At 56.8% G+C, this 19,809-nt stretch overlaps 1 protein-coding gene across 6 annotated transcripts in view; it reads left to right on the forward strand.

The window, feature by feature from the left end:
* The window catches only part of AGPAT4 (1-acylglycerol-3-phosphate O-acyltransferase 4), a 126,165-nt gene extending 108,652 nt beyond the window's left edge, over positions 1–17,513 (forward strand). For 4 of the 6 annotated variants that reach the window (XM_015083256.3, XM_015083257.3, XM_053222014.1 and 1 more), the window contains 6 exons: positions 1,092–1,253; positions 1,710–1,863; positions 5,299–5,401; positions 7,894–7,969; positions 14,545–14,743; positions 17,193–17,513. In XM_015083256.3, the coding sequence (XP_014938742.1) occupies positions 1,092–1,253; positions 1,710–1,863; positions 5,299–5,401; positions 7,894–7,969; positions 14,545–14,743; positions 17,193–17,287 (789 nt within the window). In that variant the 3' untranslated portion in view covers positions 17,288–17,513. The remainder of the gene's footprint in view (positions 1–1,091; positions 1,254–1,709; positions 1,864–5,298; positions 5,402–7,893; positions 7,970–14,544; positions 14,744–17,192) is intronic. The other 2 variants (XM_027056502.2, XM_027056501.2) reach the window with 2 other exon arrangements.
* Positions 17,514–19,809: the final 2,296 nt, after the last annotated feature.

Genomic DNA, 19,809 nt, shown 5'->3' on the forward strand with positions numbered 1-19,809 from the left:
CTGAACCTGAACGGTGTCTGTGCTTTGTCTTCCCCACCGTGGGGCAAGATGTTTGTTGTTGCTTTAACATAAAGGGGGCAAGTGGCTGTTTTTTGCCGCTCCAGTCTGCACAGGTGCGTAAGGGGATACGTATCGGCTTATTGGTCTTCACCGAGCTGCAGCTGTGTGGTTGCTGGGGACGTGACAAGTTTCGTAGGCTCAGGGCATACGTAGACAGTCGTCAGTCCGTATGGCTGCCCGACTGTCCGCATCACTGCCTTGGTCTCCCATGCCGTTCATCAATGACGGCTATCTCGAAGAGTATCTTGGCCAATTCCAAAATTAAGGGTGAAAAATATAGAGCCCAACCCACTAGATGTAAGGCAGTTTTGGGTCTCCCCTCATCCCCCTGGACCCCTGGTCTTCCCCAGGCCAGCACAGGCCGTGTAGACTGGCACAGCTGGTTCGGGGCCTTGGCTGAGCGGCCTCAGGGGCCCGCCGGTTGGTGGGCCAAGCCCTTGCGTCTTGAGCCAGCCTCAGGCAGCCTCGGGGGGATGTCCCGACCCCACTGCCAGCCTTAGAGATGAGCCAGCGAGGGGATGGGTGGGGAGCCCCAACACGATCTGGTGAGCTACGCTCAACTCCAGGCTTCCCCATTTTGTAGCTATGATGCAGAGAACCGCTCCACCCCCACCCCCACCCCATTTCCTAGTCTGCGAAAGGAGATCATGTCCGCCCTGCCTGCACAGCCAAGTTTGCCTGAGGACTGAGACCTACAGAAAGGGTTTGGTGTCACAACTGCATGGCCAGCTTGGAAAATGAGCTGAGCATCGATGACCCTTAAATGTCCCTCGCTGTTCCAGACGCTGCCCAGATGCCTGCACACCCCCGCTAAGAACGCCCCACTCCTCCTCCCCACCCCGCAGACTTAGCACAAACTTGGCCTCAAGTTAACCGCTACGGAGGCTCCGGCTTCATTGTGCTGTGGGACTGTCCCCTTAGGCCTTCGGAGAGCGCGTCCTCTCCACTTTTTCTAGTAGCGTCTCCAACCGCCGTGGGAGAGGCCCCGCAAATCCCCCTCGCGGACTCCTGGGCCCCCTCCTCTGTTCCAGGGCTCCAAAGTCCTGGCCAAGAAGGAGCTGGCCTACGTCCCGATCATCGGCTGGATGTGGTACTTCACCGAGATGGTCTTCTGCACACGCAAGTGGGAGCAAGACCGCAAGACCGTCTCGCAGAGCCTGCTGCACCTCCGGGACTACCCCGAGAAGTACTTTGTACGTGAGACCCCACCCCCCCCGGTGCCACGCCCCCCGGTGCTGTGAGCGCCTGACACGCCTCCTTCCTGCCAACTGCCCCGCTGGCCTCCCCACGGTCGCACACTTGTCCTTCCCTCTGAACTGACTGGTGCAGAAATAAATCCTCAGGACACTCTTGTCACACACACTCGGGACACTCTTGCCACACACACATTCACTCCTCTACTACCCTCAGGGTAAACGTTGGTCTCCAAAGCTCAGAGACAGGAAGGCCACCTCTGCGCCCCACCTGAGGCCGGGGGCCACGCAGCCGCCGGGCTGTCCCCACTCTGGCCGTTCCCTAGGGCTCCTGGGGGACCGTGTGTGACCGAGGCGTGTGACCGGGGGCAGCACGTGACTCTGAGAATGAGCGTGACCGGGGGCCCTGTGTGTGAGACCGGCAGCTGTGTGTGACCGTCGCCCTGTCCTTTCCAGTTCCTGATTCACTGCGAGGGCACTCGCTTCACGGAGAAGAAGCACCAGATCAGCATGCAGGTGGCCCGAGCCAAGGGGCTGCCCAGCCTCAAGTACCACCTGCTGCCACGCACCAAAGGCTTCGCCGTCACCGTGAGGAGTTTGAGAAATGTAGGTAAGGAAGATCCCAGAATCCCCTGCAGCAAGGAGACCGAGCCCCAGCACCCGATCTGAATGGCTGTCCCCTGGCAGCGGGCCCCAGCTGATGGCGGCCGGTCGCTGGGAGGGCAAACGGGGGACAAAGGATGGCTTGCCAGGATCCAGGCCAATGCTCGCTCTCCCCCCCCCCCCCCCGCCTGTCTCTGTCTGTCTGTCTCTCTCTCTCTCTCTCTCTCTCTCTCTCTCTCTCTCTCTCACACACACACACACACACACACACACACACACACACACGCACGCACTCGCGCACGAACTCTACGCAAACACCGCCCCCTCCTGCTCAGCACCGGGACTGCAGGGCTGTGCTGACCTTGTGGATTCCCGGGTCTTCACCTGGGGTCAGCCTGGCCCCACGCCTGCTTAGCCCAGGTTTTTGTTGTCATTTTGCTTTGTGTGGCATTTCTTGACCATCTGGTGGCACCAGCTGCCTCCAGCTGATGAACCCTGTGACCTTGCCATCTGTCCCCGCTGACCCCGAGTTGGGAGCATTTGTTTTCCAGCATCGGGTCATGACTCCGTCTCATCTTAAATCCCCGGGCAGCCAGCCCCCTCCCAGAGGTTCACCCCCTTCCTCGTCTGTCCTGAGCGAGGCTGATGACCCTCGTGGCCCACGTCCCCCGGGGCCAGGCGCCGCCCTGGCCGGAGTCCGGCAGCCGGTCCAACAGCTTCTGTCCGCGCACGGTCTTCTTTGTTTAGGCCCCCAGGTCTCGTCTCCCTCTTGGGAGCACAGGGATCTGAGTGTCCGGCGAGGGGTCTCCTGCGGCGCTGCCCGCGCCCGGGGTCGCGCGTAAACCCGCCCAGGCCCCCTGCAGACCCGCCCGAGCCGGGCCCCAACCTGCGGGGCAGCCAGTCCTCGGGTGGGGGGGCCCTACCCCCGCCCCGCCCCGCCCCGCGGCCGCCGCAGCAGGGGAGCTGAGCCTCCCAGGCCCTCGGCCCCGCCCCCGGCCCCGCCCCGCGGCCGCCCCCTCCCTTGCTCCAGGCCCGACCCCACCCCCTGGTCCCCTCGCGGTTGCAAGGCTGACCCGGGGTTTCCTCCCGCCCGGACACCACCGCGTCAGTCCGGGCTGGCTCGCGGGGAAGGGGGAGAAAGGAGAGCCCGGGCAGCCGCTCGCAGATCCCAGGCCACGCACCGAGGGCCCCCCCGCCCCCGGTCCGCCTGCAGAGCTGCCCGGAGACTAGACCCCGTCACTGAGCTCCCCGCTGCCCCCGGGGCCGAGGTCGCCCGCCCGGTTCCTAGTCCCTCCCTCGACCTCCCAAGACACCAGCTGCTTGCGTCCTGCATCGCCCCGGGGAGTCGGGGGCAGACCTGAGACCCAGCCCTGAGTGCCGGGGGCGGCGGGGGTGGGGAGGGGGCTTTCGCGCGCGCCGTGGGGCCCCGGGCGCATCACCTCGCAAAGCTTCTTGGAGTCGCGAGGGTTAAGTGAGAAAACGGGTAGAGGACTCGGCACCGGGCCTGGCGCGCACTGAACATTTACTCGGCGCTCACACTGCTCGCCTCACCTTCGCCCCCTGGTGGGGGCGCCCAGCTTCGGGGTCGGGTGTTCCCCGCGGGGTTCCGGCGCCGCGCCCAGACGGACCCCCTGGCTGAGCTTGGCCTGCAGGCCGAGGCATCCGTGCGCCCACCGCCCCGCCCCTCCCCCCACCCCGGAATGAGCGCCAGCGCGCGCAGGGCACTTGTCATCTGTCCCGTGCGCAGGCTCGTCACGCGTGGCGCGGCCAGAGTGTGCTTGCCAGATCCAGCGACGCAACCCTTTGTTTACTTCCAGTTTCCAGGTGGGGAAGTTGGGGCTTACAGAGAATTTAAGGAACTTCTTCCAAATGGCTCCACTAGTCCACAGAGGCTGGGGCTCAAGGGCTTTGCAGGCAGATGGGTTTCCTGCTGGGCCGTTGTGTCCCTTCAAGACGCTTCTCTTGGGGTTACTCCTCTGGAAACGAAGAGAACTGTGCAAGTCATTAGTTTTTAGGCTGTCCTCTGGGGACCCCCTGGCGCTCCCCCGTCCTTAATTAACCAAAGCCACCCCACTTGTGTGTAGGAGCCAGTCTGAAGGAAGGAGGCTGAAGCCCGCTGAACTCCATGAGCCACACGAGCCCTTCTTGCTCCCAGGCCCGGTGACCCCACAGCCACACCCGGTGCAGCCCGAATGCCTGTTACCATAATGCCTACACCAGCCTCACTCGCCCCTGGAGAGCCACACCTTTCCCCACCGGAATGACAGGATGGGGCAAAGGTCTGGGTTGCTGGGGGGTGGGGGGCCGCCCCCCGGGCACTCCTGCGAGCCAGCCCCAGAGCCCCTCTCTCCTCAGCAAAGACCAGCTCCAGCTGCCACAGCGCCCCACGCAGACCCCACTGGCGGGCAGGCAGCAGGTCGAAGCTAATGGACGGTGCTTTTCTGACCGGGTTTTGAATGCTGGTTCTTCATATTCCCAACTAGAACCAAGACATCCCGTCATCCTCCTGCCCGCTTTATGAAGAGTAGCCGTACACAGGCCAGGATCTCGGTACCGTATCAGGCGCACAGTCTCCCCGGCACAGTGTGCCAAGCCCTGCGGACAGTGGTGACTTTCGCCAGCTCAGCAGGTGTGGGAGGAGGGCATCGTGGGTCCCCTTCTCCAGGGGAGCTAGGCTCCGGGAGGCTGGGTGGCCTGTCCGAGAAAAGATCCCGCAGGCACCAGCCTGACTCCACAACTCCTGTTCCTTCTGCTGCCTGGTCCTGTCGTCCTGACGCCACAGGAATGGCATCTGTCTCCCCTCCATATTTCCCTCTCCACGGCTGTTCCCTCGCTGTTCCCTCTGGCATTCTGCATCCCTCCCCGCCTCCCCCCAGTAAGCTGCAACAGTGAATTCTGACAGCAAGCTGCGGGGTTAACTCACCGCCTGGGAGACGCATTGAAACCACACATTCTTCTTTGTTTCTCTGTCATGTTTCAGCCGACTCTAGTTCAACTCCTCAAGAGGTTCCCCACATCCACTTCTAGCTTTGTAGCTATCTTATTTTTCTAGGGGAGAAACGCTGGTAAAATGGTTACACTGCCATCAACTTAAGACACGTCCTTAGCATGCGTTAGATTCGTTGACCTTATTATTGGTATTTGTTGAAATATGGGTCCTTGTTGTAGTACGTCTAGAAGGGACATCGCAGTATTGCTTTCAACTGATCTGACCTCAGTAATAACTCTGTTCTCAGCTACTAAGTTAGTGTGCTGTCTGATTACAGAAAGTGATGTGTGTTCAGTGAAGGCATTTGGATGATATAGAAAAGCATGAAGAGGAGCCCAGTAATCCCACCATCCTGAGATACCCAGTTAGCAGATTTCAGTATTGTTTTCCAATGTGTGTATCTATGGGTTCACACGCTATATACTGCTTTGTATTTGTTTTATTTTTTTATAGTTTCAGCTGTATATGACTGTACACTCAATTTCAGAAATAATGAAAATCCAACACTGTTGGGGGTCCTAAACGGGAAGAAATATCATGCAGATTTATACGTCAGGTAAGTGGGTTCCATTTTCTTTCCAAAAAAGAGAGCGCCCATCAAAGTAAATAAATCCCAAATGGCCGGCCAACCTCTTTCCGGAGAAATCTGTTTAATATTTTCTTGTCTGTAATCTGTACTGAAACGGACCCATTCACTACCCGTATTAGTATTAGAAACTCAAGACACAGGCCACTCATGGGAATAATCAGGGGAGGCCTCGTTTCTTCTCAGCTACTTTCTGATTCTCTCTGACCAGTTCATACTCATCACAGAGCTCAGACTGGCCAGACGGAAGCCTAGTCATTTTATAGTCATTTTGAGATTGAGTATGAAGAGATTATTTCATTGACCCCTTTTCCTGGAGGATGTATCTGCTGCACACAGATGTCCGCGGATAAGAGAGTGTGTAATTTATAAGGAGGTCTAGAAACAAATGGAGACCATTTTAGCAGTATCTTACTTATGTGTTAGATTCCAAGCTATTACGATTTTATTGAAAACACTTCACAAGATTTTAGACAAGCTAGTTCTCTTTGCCCATTTATCAACTGACAGAATGGATCTCACCCTGGTCGTCTGCAATGTCGAGATTAATGGGAAACAGTTGAAAGACACTGCAGATGGTAAAACACAACGGTGCGCCCACATGAAACCCCATGTGACCAGGTTGAGGGATCACGCTGGTTTCTCAGGCAGTAGGTGGTCTGCCCAGAAGGCGAACCAAGGTGCTCAGACATGCCCACTGCTGGAGAGCTAGCCAAGTGTTCTATAGCATTCTGATTATTTTTTTAAAGACCTTACAGATGCTGAAGTCAACACAGGATGCAAATTCGGTGGCTGATCGTCACCACGAGGCTTCAAGAAAAAGCGCAAACCTTCCAGGACTGACAGCCTGGATTAAATAGCTTTCTAGCTGGAAATGACTTCGGCTCCCCCTTACAAAGAGGAGGGAGCATCATACTACTGTTTTCTAAGGCCACAGCCAACAGTCTGGCTTCTCACTCAGTTTAAGGCAGACGAGGGTAGGAAACGCAACCTTCCCAGGGGAGGCCTCCTTCCAGAAGTAAAGGAGGCTTTGTCCCCAACCCTATCACCTAGCAGAAGCGCCACTCAGTGGCCAGCTGGGCCCCTGGTATTTGGGGAAACTTCGCCCACTATGCAAGATTATTGCACCTCTACTAGGCCATCTCTCGGGTAACTGCACCTCTCTGGAGCACATGTAGGGATGACGGTTGTAAATGCAATACCCAGCAGGCCCACAGAAGTTGGTACACCCTCACGGCTTCCGAGGAAGACCGTGCCACTCCTCGTGGTGCAGGGGCCCTTTCAAAATGAGAGAGGCTTTCTTGTGTTTTACCGCAATACAAAGTGTTCAAAAAGCAAGGTGGAGAATGTCAAATAAGTTACTGAAAAGAGCAAAATTGCCTTAAACTCCTACTATTCGAATAAATAGTATGCAGGCTTTCTAACCTTTTTCAAGAAACACATTGAGAGATCCGGTTTCCAAACCAGGGTGAGCCAGTAAGAGCGCAGGAGTAGGGTATTGGTGGGAGTATTTGCAGGGGCCTACCAGGTGATTTCTCACCCTGAACAATACTGCCTCTGTTACAAGACGAAATCGCACGTTCTCGTAACGGGCTATAGTGTGACGGATAAGTTCTAAAGATGTATCTTCGTGCGAAGACAGTCCAAAGCCGGAGAGAGGACCCATTCCACCCATGGCAGTCATGAGGGATGTAGAATTTTACATGGATAAAATCAGGTGTGAATAAATACGGCTGGGCATCACAAAAGCCAGCAACCTGGGAGCACACAGAAATGTATGTACAATAGGAGACATGGTCCAGTGACTCCCCCTTGCTCACTGGGGCTGCTGGCAAGTGGCTGAGCCCCCAGCCCATGCCAGCACCAGCCCAGAGCCACCCTGGGATCTCCTCCACCTCTGGTGAGCCAAGAGCCCCGGGGCCTGGCCAGGATCCCCTGTCTCTCCCATCCTGCGGGGAACAGGAGTTGCCCAACATACAGGTCCTTCTGTTTGTCGAAATCCTTACATCAGGATCCACCTCTAACCTGTCCAAGAGGTCAAAGGAATCATTTGATGGGAGACACTTCACCACCGTATTTAGTCATTACCTGGCTGGCAGAAGTATTAGCAGGTTACCACCTACACGTAGATTCTCTGCATATACATTGGATTCTAACATGTGGGAACGGAGGCAGTTCTGCCCTCTCTTGGAGAAGCAAACAGCCGGTCTTGGGAGCCTTTCCATGAGGTAGGGAGGGAGGACGGAGAGAGGCAGGTGTCTGAGTCCCTGAACCTGCCGTTGGCCACTCCTTCGTGGACTATGATTACAACTGGGCCTGTATCAATTGAATTGCGCTCCTCACAGCCACGTGATCAGGTTAGCTAAACAGAAGCCCAGAGAGGTTGAGCACTGTTACTCTGAAACCGTGGTGGGGGCATCTGGCGTCGGCCTCCCCGCTGCTAGCTGCTCTCTGCTTTGCAGGCGGATTCCTTTAGAAGAAGTCCCAGAAGACGAGGATGAGTGTTCAGCCTGGCTCCACAAACTCTACCAGGAGAAGGTCAGTGCCGCGGGTGCTTCTGTGGGACCCAACGACCCCCGTTTCGAGTTGCGGCTGTGGGCGCGCCGTGGGGGCCTCTGGGAGCTGACGGTGGCGAGACCCCACTGCCTAGTTAGCAGCCGCCCTGGGGCTGACGCTCTGTTCAACAGTGGGGAAAAGAATATAGCAAAATATGTGTCAAAGGGGCTTCACAGGAAGAATGATGGGTGTAGTGGACAGAAGAGGAAGTGACGGCCCCAACAGCCCGTGTCTGGAACTCGGGGGTGGAATGTTCTTTCAGTAACGCATACGATCCCGATGGCTTCCAGACCTGCAGCGTGGCTGCCCGTGTGGTCTCAAAACCACCAGCATCGGCATTGCAAGGACCCACTTTGCTGGTGTGATCTGGTGCAGTGCCCCCCTGCCTCCTGCCTGTTCCAGCCCCTCAGCTCCCCCCGCGTCCCCGTCACTACCACACACACCGTCTTTGCTTCTTCTGGGCAGGACCTTACCTTCCGTTGGCTTCTCTCTTCAAAGACCTGCTCAGGGCAGAGGGAGGCTAATTATCATTGTCCCAACTGCCTGATTTTATGAAGGAGAAAAGGCTAGCTTCCACCTATGAGGAAGGCGTCCTTATGACCAAGCCTCACTGCCCATAAAGACTTATTTCTGATTCATCGTACATTGTAAGGGCAAACCAGCTTATTACCTAGAATCGAGCTCAATAAGCAGGATACTGATTTCCTGTTGCCAAACTCCATAAATACAGACTGCCTGCCTTTTTAATGTGCTGTCTTCCCCCCCTGCCCCATCCCTCTAGAGATAATTGCCCAGAACTCTATGGGCTGTCCCCTACAGTGGGGTAGGAATTTTAATCCTACCTTTGCCAATGTGCTTTGGCCCCAAAGCCTTCCCAGTTACTACCATCAGATTAAGTAGAGGCTCCATTTTGGGGATCAAGATCCTCATACTGTCTTAGCAAGAAGTCGCTCCTGTGTTCCCAAGGAAGTGATTTTCCGATGGTGCCTTTAAAAGCGCATTCACGGAACTTGCTTCGTGTCTTTTCTGGACGAGTAATAGGGATGGGCATCCAGTTTCCTCTTATAAATAGTCAACAGTAAACACCTGTCACAGAGTGTGAGCCATGCATCTTCCTCAGCCTCAGAGATTTATGCAGTGGGTCTGAGGAGCCCTGGAAACTTGTATTTCTAGAAGGCCGCCTCTGACACTCGGCCTGCAGGCCCGCCCTTGGAAACGCACTGCAGATGCTTTTTAGCAAGATTCCCAGTTATCACGCTTCCGTGCTGCCACGGGCCCAGGCCCGACAGAAACACACAAACAATACAAACTCTTTTCCTCTGGTTTCATGCACGAGGCAGCATTTTCCTTGCGCGGTTTTCTGGTTTAGTCATTTAGGCAGTATAAAAAAATGTCGCTATTAGCAAGACGAAAAACGTGCTAAGCAAAAGCCTAAGAAATGAATCGCTTTGTAAAGAACCACACAAATCTAACAAGCGCAGGACCCAAAACTCACCAAAGCAAAGGAGGTTTTTCTCCTTCAGCCCTTTCTCTCCTGTGTTCGGGCGCGAGAGCCGCGGCCGTCGTGTGAACCGAGCCACTTGGGTGTTTGGTGGAGAGGCACCTTTCCTTCTTGCCGACCTCTCTCGGGAAGGTTTTCCCTAAACTACGTATGCATTAGAAATGATAGCGTTCAGTTTGGAGAGGATTCTTGAAACGATCATCTGGCTCCGAGCTCTTAGGCTAGTGATGAGGGTATTAAGGTCCAGGGAATGACATCATTTGTCCATCCTCGCAGCTCACTAATAAAGCCGGGTTCCCGAGGCCAAGTTCTTCCTCTCTATGGAGGGCTGTGTCTGCCGGTGAGCAGACCTTTGAGGCGGGCCTTCTCCCTGGAGGGAACACCGCTGGGCAGTAAGTGCAAGGGTCAGCGGTGCCTCCAAGACGAGATGTGACCGGATGGCAGGGAACGATGGCATCCTTTCATTTCTGTCAGCCCTGTTTCCTCAGGAGCCTAGCTGGGTCTGGGGCTTTCTTTACGTACCAGAAATCTCAGGGCCCCACCATGCTTGTCAGAGTGGGGCTCTGTTTTAATCGTCATCTTTCAGATGTATGGTGTTGAAAGACAATTCTGTTGACTTTGAGCTTGGGACTTTAAGGCAGTAATTCTCAGGCTTTTGATGTCACAGACAAGCAAAGTGGCTGTCAGTGTGGGACAGGGTGCTGGCAGCCACACAGGGATGTGCTGACACTTTCTTCTGCTCCAGCAGAGACACAAAAGGAAACCCACTAGGGACGCCTGGGTGGCTTAGTCGGTTAAGTGTCCAACTCTTGATTTTGGCTCAAGCCATGATCTCATGGTTTGTGGGTTTGAGCCCCGCGTCGGGCTCAGGGCCGATGGTGCAGACGGAGCCTGCTTGGGATTCTGTGTCTCCCCCTCCCCTCTCAAAATAGATGGATAGATAGATGATAGATAGATAGATAGATAGATAGAAACCCATTAGCTACGACTGCCATTTTAACACCCTAAAATAGGAAGAGCATCATCTCTGAAGCCCGGGCCATCCTTTAAGTGGAACAAATTTGGCATTTCGGAAATGCACAATGTTGATCACTTGTCAGCATTCAGGACTGCTGCCGGCTGCAGGGTGTGGGCTTTGAGAAACCAGGCACGCCCTCAGGTGACCTCTTTGGGGACAACAGCAGCTCCCAAATCACCTTCCCCGGAGCCATGATGGTTCCTCTGTCATGTGGCTTAAACAAATTCTAACTTTTCATTTCTTTTTTTAAAAAATTTTTTAATGTTCATTTAGTTTTGAAGGAGAGAGAGACAGAGTGTGAGTGGCGGGGGGGGGGTGGGGGGGCGGTGTTACGCAGAGAGAGAGGGAGACACAGAATCTGAAGCAGGTTCCAGGCTCTGAGCGCTCAGCACAGAGCCCGACACGGGGCTCGAACCCAAAAACCACGAGATCGTGACCTGAGCCGAAGTCGGACGCTCAACCCACTGAGCCACCCAGGCACCCCGCTAACTTTTCATTTGTGACTTAAAGTACTCGGTTCCCTGGCGTGCAGTCTGAAGTCTGCTGCAGGGGTGAAGAATTAGTCCTTAATGGTGCCAGATGAAAAGTGGGTGAAGGAAAGGGGCATTCGAGCCGTCTCGTGGGCGTGCAGGGGCCGCAGGGGCCACAGGGGCCACGGTTGGCAGCTTCCCCGTGTGGGGTGCAGAAGCCAGCGGGAAATTCTTCACGCATAAGAACTGAGGGTTTTCCAAGCTGGCCAGGGCCTCTGCGCTTACACTGAGGGCATCGCTCCTCGGAAGGGCAGCAGGGTCTCTGGCCTGGCCCCGTGGTACCGTCCTTTGCCCACAGCACACTCCAGGCCAGAGTTCCGCCCCCATGTCAGGCTGATGCTGGGGAAGGCGTCCTCTGAAAATGTCCCTCCTGCCCAGACGTGCTTACTTTCTGTCTCTCGTTCTTTCCTCCTCTTCCCTTCCCTCCCTCCTTCCTCCCCCAGCACCATCGAAGACGTTTCAGTTTGCTGAGCCGAACGTTGGGAAAACCCAACCAGCCGGGCTGTTTCTGGCCGGCATGGCCCGTGGTGCCTGCCTCCCGGGGCTCTGGTTGTGTGCACACCGTGTGTGCTCAGGGGCTCTGCCCTGCGTCAGGAGGGCCTCCTCCTCCTTTACGCTTTTGGGCTGATGGCTCTTTCTGGAAACAGATCAACTCCCCTTTCACTAAACACATTTCCCAATTCCAGCCTCTCCTGGGCCACGTGATCCTAACACACGGAAACAAAAACTGGAAGCGTCATGAACCAAAGCCATCTCCCCGTAGGGCCGGACTTCATTGCAAAAGAAGGGACGTGACCAAGAGAGGCCGTAAATGCTGCTGGAGCTAACGTCTGGCCCCAGACGTGCTTCGGGTCTACCCTGCCGGGTCACAGAGTCACTGTGACGCCCCCGGGGAGGCCAGCAAGGGTTACTGCAGCAGCCACGTCAGTGGGGGCAGTGAAGGGTCTTAGTTTTCTGAACGAAACACAGACAAAGAAAACTCTGGGTTGAATTCGTTCTGACCCCCTAGAAAAAGCAGTGCTTTTTCCTCTTGCTAGAGGCACAAATAAATGTTGGCTTAGCCAGTGTCTTCCTGGCAAGAGATGGGGAAAGTGGCACCGGGCCCTCTGCAGAAATATCACAAGAGAAAAGTTATTATCAAGACTATTAAAGAGAAGAATTAAAAAAAAAAAACAAACAATTCCACTTTTTAAAATGAGGGAGTTTTATGAGATGTAAATGACACCTCAATAAAGCTGTTTGGGGTTTTTTTTAAGGCGCAAAGGTATCCCCTCCTATCTTTGTCCAATCAGGCTTGTATGACAAAGTGACAGGGACCAGGTGGCTTGTACACAGCAGACCTTTGCCTCTTGCAGCTCAAGAGGCCAGGCCAGCACCCCCCGCCCTCCCCCTGCCCAGGCTGTTGTGTCCTCACGTGCTGGACGGAGTGCAGGGGCTCTCTGGGGCCCCTGTGCTAAGGGGGGGCCCCCCCAGTCATGAGGGCTGCATCCTCACGAAAGGCCCCGCCTCCTGAAACCACCGCCCTGGGCATCTGGTTTCCACATGCAGATTCTGGGGGGGGCACAATCAGTCCGCAGCAAACCCCTTATCTGGTTATTGGGCTCCCGTGGCCCCAACCTGAGATGAGAAGCATCAGCCAAGTTAATGGCAGGGAGGGACCATGGGAGGCCTTGACAGAGTTAGGTGCCCTCTCTCTGGGCATCGGACATATCACCATCAGGTGGTCTGTTGTGGCCACAGGCTCTGTGTCACTTGGGCGTCAGGAGCACTCGGCACACAGGTCGGTTCTCCTAGAATTATCTGATTATTTGGCCCAAGCGCAGAGACGCAGGAGGAAAGTTTGGACCGGGCCTGGGAAGGGGCCACGGTGCAGAGCGCCTGAATCCCCAGCGAAGGGGTCAGAGGCTCTCCTTCCAGAAAGGCCCGTTTGCGGACTCATTTTAATAATGACCCTGAGTGGTCAAAAAGCATATTCCTCAGTACCTCCTGACTGGGAAAAAAGAGAAGTGGGATGTATTTTAGAGATTTCTATCTCAAGCTGTTGAAGGGAACAGTTTGGTACCTAAGGTGTAAGTCGCAGGCATATGGAGGCTTGTTTTCCAGGACCCTCGCCTCCTTAGACAACAGGGACATTACTGGGCTGAGACACGGGGCTCGCGGGACCCAGAGATGGGTTTGGGGCAGCATGCGTGTTGTCAGCCCCCGGGGTGTTGTTAGGAGATGTTAATTTGTTGCCGATATTCAGAAATGGGGAAACTGCCCACGGCTACCAGCCCTCATCCTCACACGGTGCCGGGAAGTGCCCATCGGTGTCCTGGTGCCCGTCCCTCCCGGCAGCACACTCCTCGGGGCCGCCTCCTGGTCCCGCTGCGTCACTCACTCCCACCTGGGGGCTCCGGGGAGCAGCTGGGCGAGCTCGCTGCGCAGGGCCGGCTTCGGGGCTCCCTGTGCTTCGCCGTGCCCCCACCGAGACCCGTGATGGCCCGCTGACACACACACTGGACCACTGGACCACCGGCCGTCCCCTCACCCACGGTCTGTGACCCACGGTCGGTGGCGGTGCAGAAGCAGGCGATCCTTCCTCTGACTCAGCACCCGGTCAGTAGCAGGCCGGCGGCTCACACGCCGTTCCTCCCATCGTCACATCCCGTGGGCATCTCATCCTCTCATGCCGTCCCTAGAAGGGAGGGTACGTGCGTGAAGGCACTGGGAGACCACAGTCACGGAGCCTTGGTTACAACGTTGTTGGAACTGCTCTATTTTGTTACTGCTGTTTGTCTCTTACGCACAAGGACTACACACAGGAAGGATGCGGCATATGTAGGGCTTGGCAGGTGCAGCCGTCCATGGTGGGTGGGGTTGGAGCCCGCAGAGAAGGGGCGGGGGAGGAACTCCTGTATTTAGTCTCGGGTCGGGCACCAGATGAGAATCTACTGAAATGTCAGGACAGGAGGCTGTTGGCCATCTGGCTGTGTTGACAGCCACTGCACACGGCTGCTGGATCCTGAGGAAGGAAGGAGGCACAGAGAGCATTGCCACTGGAGGCCGGCCTGGGCTGGGCACCGAGCCCTCCCCTGCCCGGCCTCCTCCGTGAGCACCTCGCCTCCCTCGAGCAGCCCCCACAGCCTTTCGTGGTCGTGTGGCCTGGGTGCCCGGGCCAGACGATCAGGACAGTGCAGCGGTGTCATGGGTCGGGTGCAAGAGGGTGAGCTCCTGGTCTTCCTGAGCCCCGGGGTTCTGGTCCGTTTTGCGGGCATCCACTGAGGGCCAGGATCAGTGTGTCGCCTCAGTTCGCTCCCTACTGGCCCGTCCTGGGCGGCAGAACTGCCCGTCTTGCAGACCGGGAGTCTGGGCCTCAGAGGCCGGTCACCTGGCCAGAGGTGGGGGGGGGGGGGCCCGGGGGGGGGGGGCCACGAGCCGCCCCCAGAAGCGGAGCCGTGGGAAGGGCCCGCATCAGTCCGGGGTCACGCATGAGGGAAGTGCTTCAGGGTCGCCTCTCTGTTCCCAGGATGCCTTCCAGGAGGAGTACTACAGGACGGGCACCTTCCCAGAGACCCCCATGGTGCCCCCCCGGCGGCCCTGGACGCTCATCAACTGGCTGTTCTGGGCCTCCCTGCTGCTCTACCCTTTCTTCCGGTTCCTCATCAACATGATCAGCAGTGGGTCTTCCCTGACCCTGGCCAGCTTTGTCCTCGTCTTCTTTGTGGGTAAGTAAAGACGAGAGGCCCGGAAGTAGGGACCACCCCAGCCGCGCCACCTCCAGGAGCGTCTGACGGGGAGACAGGTGGAGGCAGGAGTGGGGGTCGCCTCCACACGGGTGCCGTACAGCCTCTGGAGTGAGGGCGCAGGCTGCAGGTGCACAGGGAGGAGCGGACCGCAGGGCCCGTGTCCACACACACCCGGGACCCCAGGCCTGGAGGAATCTTTCCCCGTGGCCCGGCGAGGCAGGAGATCCGGTCACGGGGTCTCTGCGGACAGCACCGCTCAACTGTAGTCGTTTCTGCCTTCTCCCCAGGAAAACCCTTTTCCTGGGGCCCAACAGAAACCAACAAAGGCTCTTGGCCACTCGAAGCAGGTCCAGGCCCCTTCGGGGACGTGCGCGTGCTTCTTAAACTTGGTTGCCACGCGCACCGACACCCAAGAGAGGGGTTTGGTGACAGCGTTTTCATTGAGCCGTACTGGCTTCACGGACAGCAGTTTCGAACTGCTGTGGTTTCTTCGCGCCAAGGTTCCCTGCAGTCAGGTGCCCCTGGGGCCAGAGGGAGACGTGGCAGGATCCCCCGGGAGCCAGGCCTCCCGAAGCGGCCCGGTCGCCCTGAGTCTGGGAGGAAAGGCATCCTCTCTCGGGACTGGAAAGCGTGGGCAGAGGGCAGCCTGCTTCCCTGTGACAGAGCAGACGCATGTGCCGCGATCCGGGGGCAGGCGCAGTTACTCCGGCGAAACATGCAGGCGCCGAACGAACGCGCCAGGCGCCAACAGTATAAAAGTGTGTCAAATTGAAAGCGTCTCGGGACAAAATCGCCCCGTGAGCCTGCTTCCTGGAGATGATCATCGCTAACAGTTTGGCTCACATTCCTCCAGACGCGCGCACACGTGCGTATGTAAATTCACACAGATGGACTTCCCCTGCACTTGTCACAGCACACGAGACCTCTCTCATCCTTTTGGGTCAAACCAACCAATTCTAGACTGTTCGCAACAGGCCAAACTGGCTGTTATTCCCCAAACAGACCTTACTCTGGTCTTTTTAAAAATTAAAAGGTCTATTTTCATGTTGCAAATTAAAATAACGCCTGCTCTCTGTAGAAAAAAGGGGGTGTAAGAGAAACCCCATTTCCGATGCTTTAAGTCCCCCTCCCCCACAGGCCAGAGGGCCCCCTGCCGCCTGCTGGCCAGCTGACAGGCAGCTCCTGTGGTCAGGGTCTCCAGAGGGAGGAGGGAGGGGGCAGAGACCCGTGCCTTCGGGAGAACCTGGCTCCTTGGTGATGATGGTGTGTGGCGAGAGCCAAAAACGGGCTGAACTCTCTCCCCGAGGAGATGGGGTCCCCAGGAGCTCTGGAGGAGCAGACTGCCCTGTGCCCCCTGCCCCTACGCCTCATCAGCTGCGAGCCCCAGCCTCCCTGCACTCTGTCTTGGATTGCCGTGTGTCTTGTTCCCCTTTTAAGGCCTTTGGGCAATGGGGCTGTTTTATGCACCTCTTTACTCTCTACGCTCTCATCACAGCCACCGCACGGTGGTTCGGCCACTGGGACGGGTCCTCCTTAGAACTGGCCCAGGCTGAAGCCCAGCTGGTTTGTAACTGGCCCGTGGCATACACGGGCCCCATCGGGCCGGGCTGTGCTCAGGCACGCCAGTCAGCTCCACGGGTGCCTGACCGATGGTTCACTGGCCACGCTGCTCGCGCTTTTAAACACGTGCGTCACGGAGATTTCAGCTGTCACCCATTTATCCATTCTGAAACGTGTGCGACACAGTCTGCCGGGCCTGGGGTGTTTGGTGCTGGGCTCATCAGGGTGATTAAGACGAGCTCCCTGCCCTGAGCGAGCTCACCGAGTCTGCCCTCTCGGAGGGAGTAGCTTTAACTACAGCATCTGAACTTGGCCTTGTTTCCCAGCTTCCTGGTGGCTCAGCTGGGTTCTCACGAGGGTCCCTCCCGTTCTCTGTTTGGGCCAAACCTCACTTGGAGAAAAGGCTTTCTGCAGACTTTCCTTGTTCTCTGCTCTATAGTTATACCAACAGCAGTGCCGGGCACCGAACAGATACTTGAGCCCTAGCAATCTCCAGGCTCCTGGGGGGGCTATCAGGCTTCGCTGAGGGGCCTTAGTAAGCACCTGCCCTGCCTTCGCGAGGGAATCCTCTCTGCCTCGGGGGCCCCACGGGAAGCAGAGGAATTCCATAAGCCTCCGCGTATAGTGGAGCGTGGCTCACGCAGTTCGAAGGGTCGAAGGAGCATAAAACCCCCCAGCAGAACAGCCTTGCTCTGTTTTAGTGTCACTTAGTCTATCCTGACGCTTGTGCTCCAGGGTAACCGTGCAGCAGGAGGACGCAACGGGCCCAGGTTAGCCCCTCAGCTCATGCTGCAGCCTTGCAGATGGCTTTCCCGTCGGCATCTCCCTCAAAGGTTCCTCCTAAGTCCCTGCCTTCCCATCTCCGCAGCCTCCATGGGAGTCCGATGGATGATTGGGGTGACAGAAATCGACAAGGGCTCTGCCTACGGCAACATCGACAGCAAGCAGAAACGGAACGACTGACCCCGGACACATCAGCACCCAGAGGGGACCTTGGGGACTGGTGGACGCTGTCATCCTTAGTGGGACCCAGGGACGAAGCGGGGTGAGCCCCTGCTGGGAAGCCAGGGAGTCTGGTCTCGATGCCAGATGGGGAGGAAGATGTTCTTAAATCTTTTTTCCCCATCACGCTTTAGTGGGTTTTGGTTTTCTTTTCGTGTGTGTGTGTGTGTGTGTGTGTGTGTGTGAGTGTAAGAGAAAGAACACATATGAGTAAGAATGGTGTGCGGTTGAGTGTAAGCTTTATTTTGTGATCATTCGGGGGGGATCTGAGGCACAGGGGGAGGGCAGGGATGGGGAACGGAGGGGTTCCCCTTCATTCTTTGGTGCTGAGTTTTCTGTACTGGATCGCGAGAGAGTGAAAGGCGCTTTAGGTAAGATGACTAAATTATGCCTCCAAAAAAAACAAACCAATTAAAGTGTTTGGCTCTCTGTGGTACGTGTTTACACAGGCCGCCGCACGCTTCCACCCGGCTCCCTGCCGTGGCCCTGGTGTCCAGGTGGCAGTGACCCCGCAGCACTGCCGGGAGGGACAGGCGGGACTCCGCACGCCAGGGGCAGCCAGAAGGGACCCTCCCGGCAGGAGGCGCAGGGGCAGGAGCCCGGAGCGCATGCTCAAGGGGTGTGGCGGTGCCGGGGGCGGGCTGAGCGCGGCTGTCGGACACAGCGCCAGGCCCAGTGAGGTCCGGTTTTCGGAGTCTCCCTGGCCCAAGCCTTGAAGATGTGGCCGGTTCCCTGAGGAAACCGAATGGAAAAATCGTAAGCATTGCGGTCTGCAGTGATTTGAGAAATGACTTTATGTCCACTGCCCACCTCAGTAGCCGGTAGAAACCGGGTCCCTCAAACGAGGACAGGCTCCTTTGGTGCAAACACCATGCAGGGGCCACGGGACTCCTCTAAGCAGGGTCAGGCTGGAGCAGACACGGGGTACAAGCACCCCCTGGGCTTCCACGTCTTTCCCAGAAGCCCAGGCTCACACCACAAACGAGGGCTGCTCCTGGGCATGGAAGGTGTTCTTGGGAGTGACGGGCACACGCAGGGCTTCTGCAAGCCGCCTCCAGGCCCCACAGGCTAACGCAAAACACGAAAGAGAGGCAGCGACGCTTCTGGTGGAGAACACGTAGGTACCGGCCACTGTGTCCTCTCGGGTCAAGACGCGACGGCACTTGGACCGACGGTATTTCCAAGCGCGAAGAGTTAAGCGGGAGAAGCCTTTCTGTGCTCAGCGACACGCTGCTCAGGACAGAGGTCTATTCTGTGCTCCCAGAAGAAGCTGGGCAAATAGTACTGAAAGGCGTCATCTCTACAGACGCTCTCTCTGCTCGAGGGACAGTAACGTATCGTGGACATAAGCTGCAGAAGGGAGAAGAGGAACAAACTCTGGCTGTGGGACGGGCGTTCCGGTGAGGCCCAGGCCTGAGAGCAGGGTGGATGTGCCCCACGCGTGTGCTCGCGCTGCGTAAGGCCACGTGCTGGCTTCAGACGCACGGTTTCCACAAAGCAAGAAGAATAGAGAGGTGTGGGCAGATCCCCCGCAGGCCCCTGGAGCGGCTTACATGTCTGTATACGTGTTCCCATGTGTCAACCTGCACCTGGATGTGGGGGCTGCTCGCCGCTGGGGACTCCGTGCTCCGCAGGGGACCAGAGTAAAGCGGTCAGAGTCCATCATCCCTGAGCTGTGTGGTCCGCCCTCACAGCACTCTGCCGCTAACTCACTCCGAGACCTCGGGCCAGTCATTTTGCCACGAGTCCCAGCTTCCCCGTTGGTAAAACGAAGGTGATAACACCTACCTCTTGGGCTGTTTCAAGGGTAAACACACTGTAAGAATCCTAAAGCACTAAACAAATGAGGGATGAGAGATAAGAAAGCTGCCCTCCACCTCACGACTTCCCAAATTGCTCAGAAACCACCCTGAGGTGTCCAAAAACGTGTCACTTTCCTGTCACCCCCCCCCCCATTCAATACAGTGGTGATTCAGTTCTAATAACATATACCCTGCCTTCACTCCAGAACATAAAAGGGGCCCTGAGACATTTATTTTTTTTCTGAATTGGTTCTGGGACCAAACACAGGATCTGACAAGCAGACAGACGCAGGCTGTGCACCCGTGCCGTGGGTCCAGGTCGGAGGAGGGCAGGCAGAATGCTCTCCTGGGAAAGGACTCCTCAGCGCAACTTCTCAGAATTGCCTTAGGCAGCGAGAGAATGCGGGGTGCTGGGGACAGAGCCTGTCCTCCCTTCGGCTGTCTGCCCTCCCACGAAGAAGCATTTTGTCAGGAGGCACAGGGATCTGGTTTTCCTCCTACCCTGCTGCTGTAATGGCAGAGACGAGCACAGAACCTTGGAAAGACCCATCCCTGGGCCCCTTAACCTGTGCGCAGGTCTCACAGACGCCAGAATCTCTTCAGCAAGGAGCCGTTCTGGCTCCCAGGATGTAGATTTGTCCCCGAATTAAGGCCCCATGGGGTTTAAGCCTCCTGTAGTGC

The sequence above is a fragment of the Acinonyx jubatus genome, chromosome B2, assembly GCF_027475565.1.
Source record: "Acinonyx jubatus isolate Ajub_Pintada_27869175 chromosome B2, VMU_Ajub_asm_v1.0, whole genome shotgun sequence".
Taxonomy (NCBI): Eukaryota; Metazoa; Chordata; class Mammalia; order Carnivora; family Felidae; genus Acinonyx; species Acinonyx jubatus.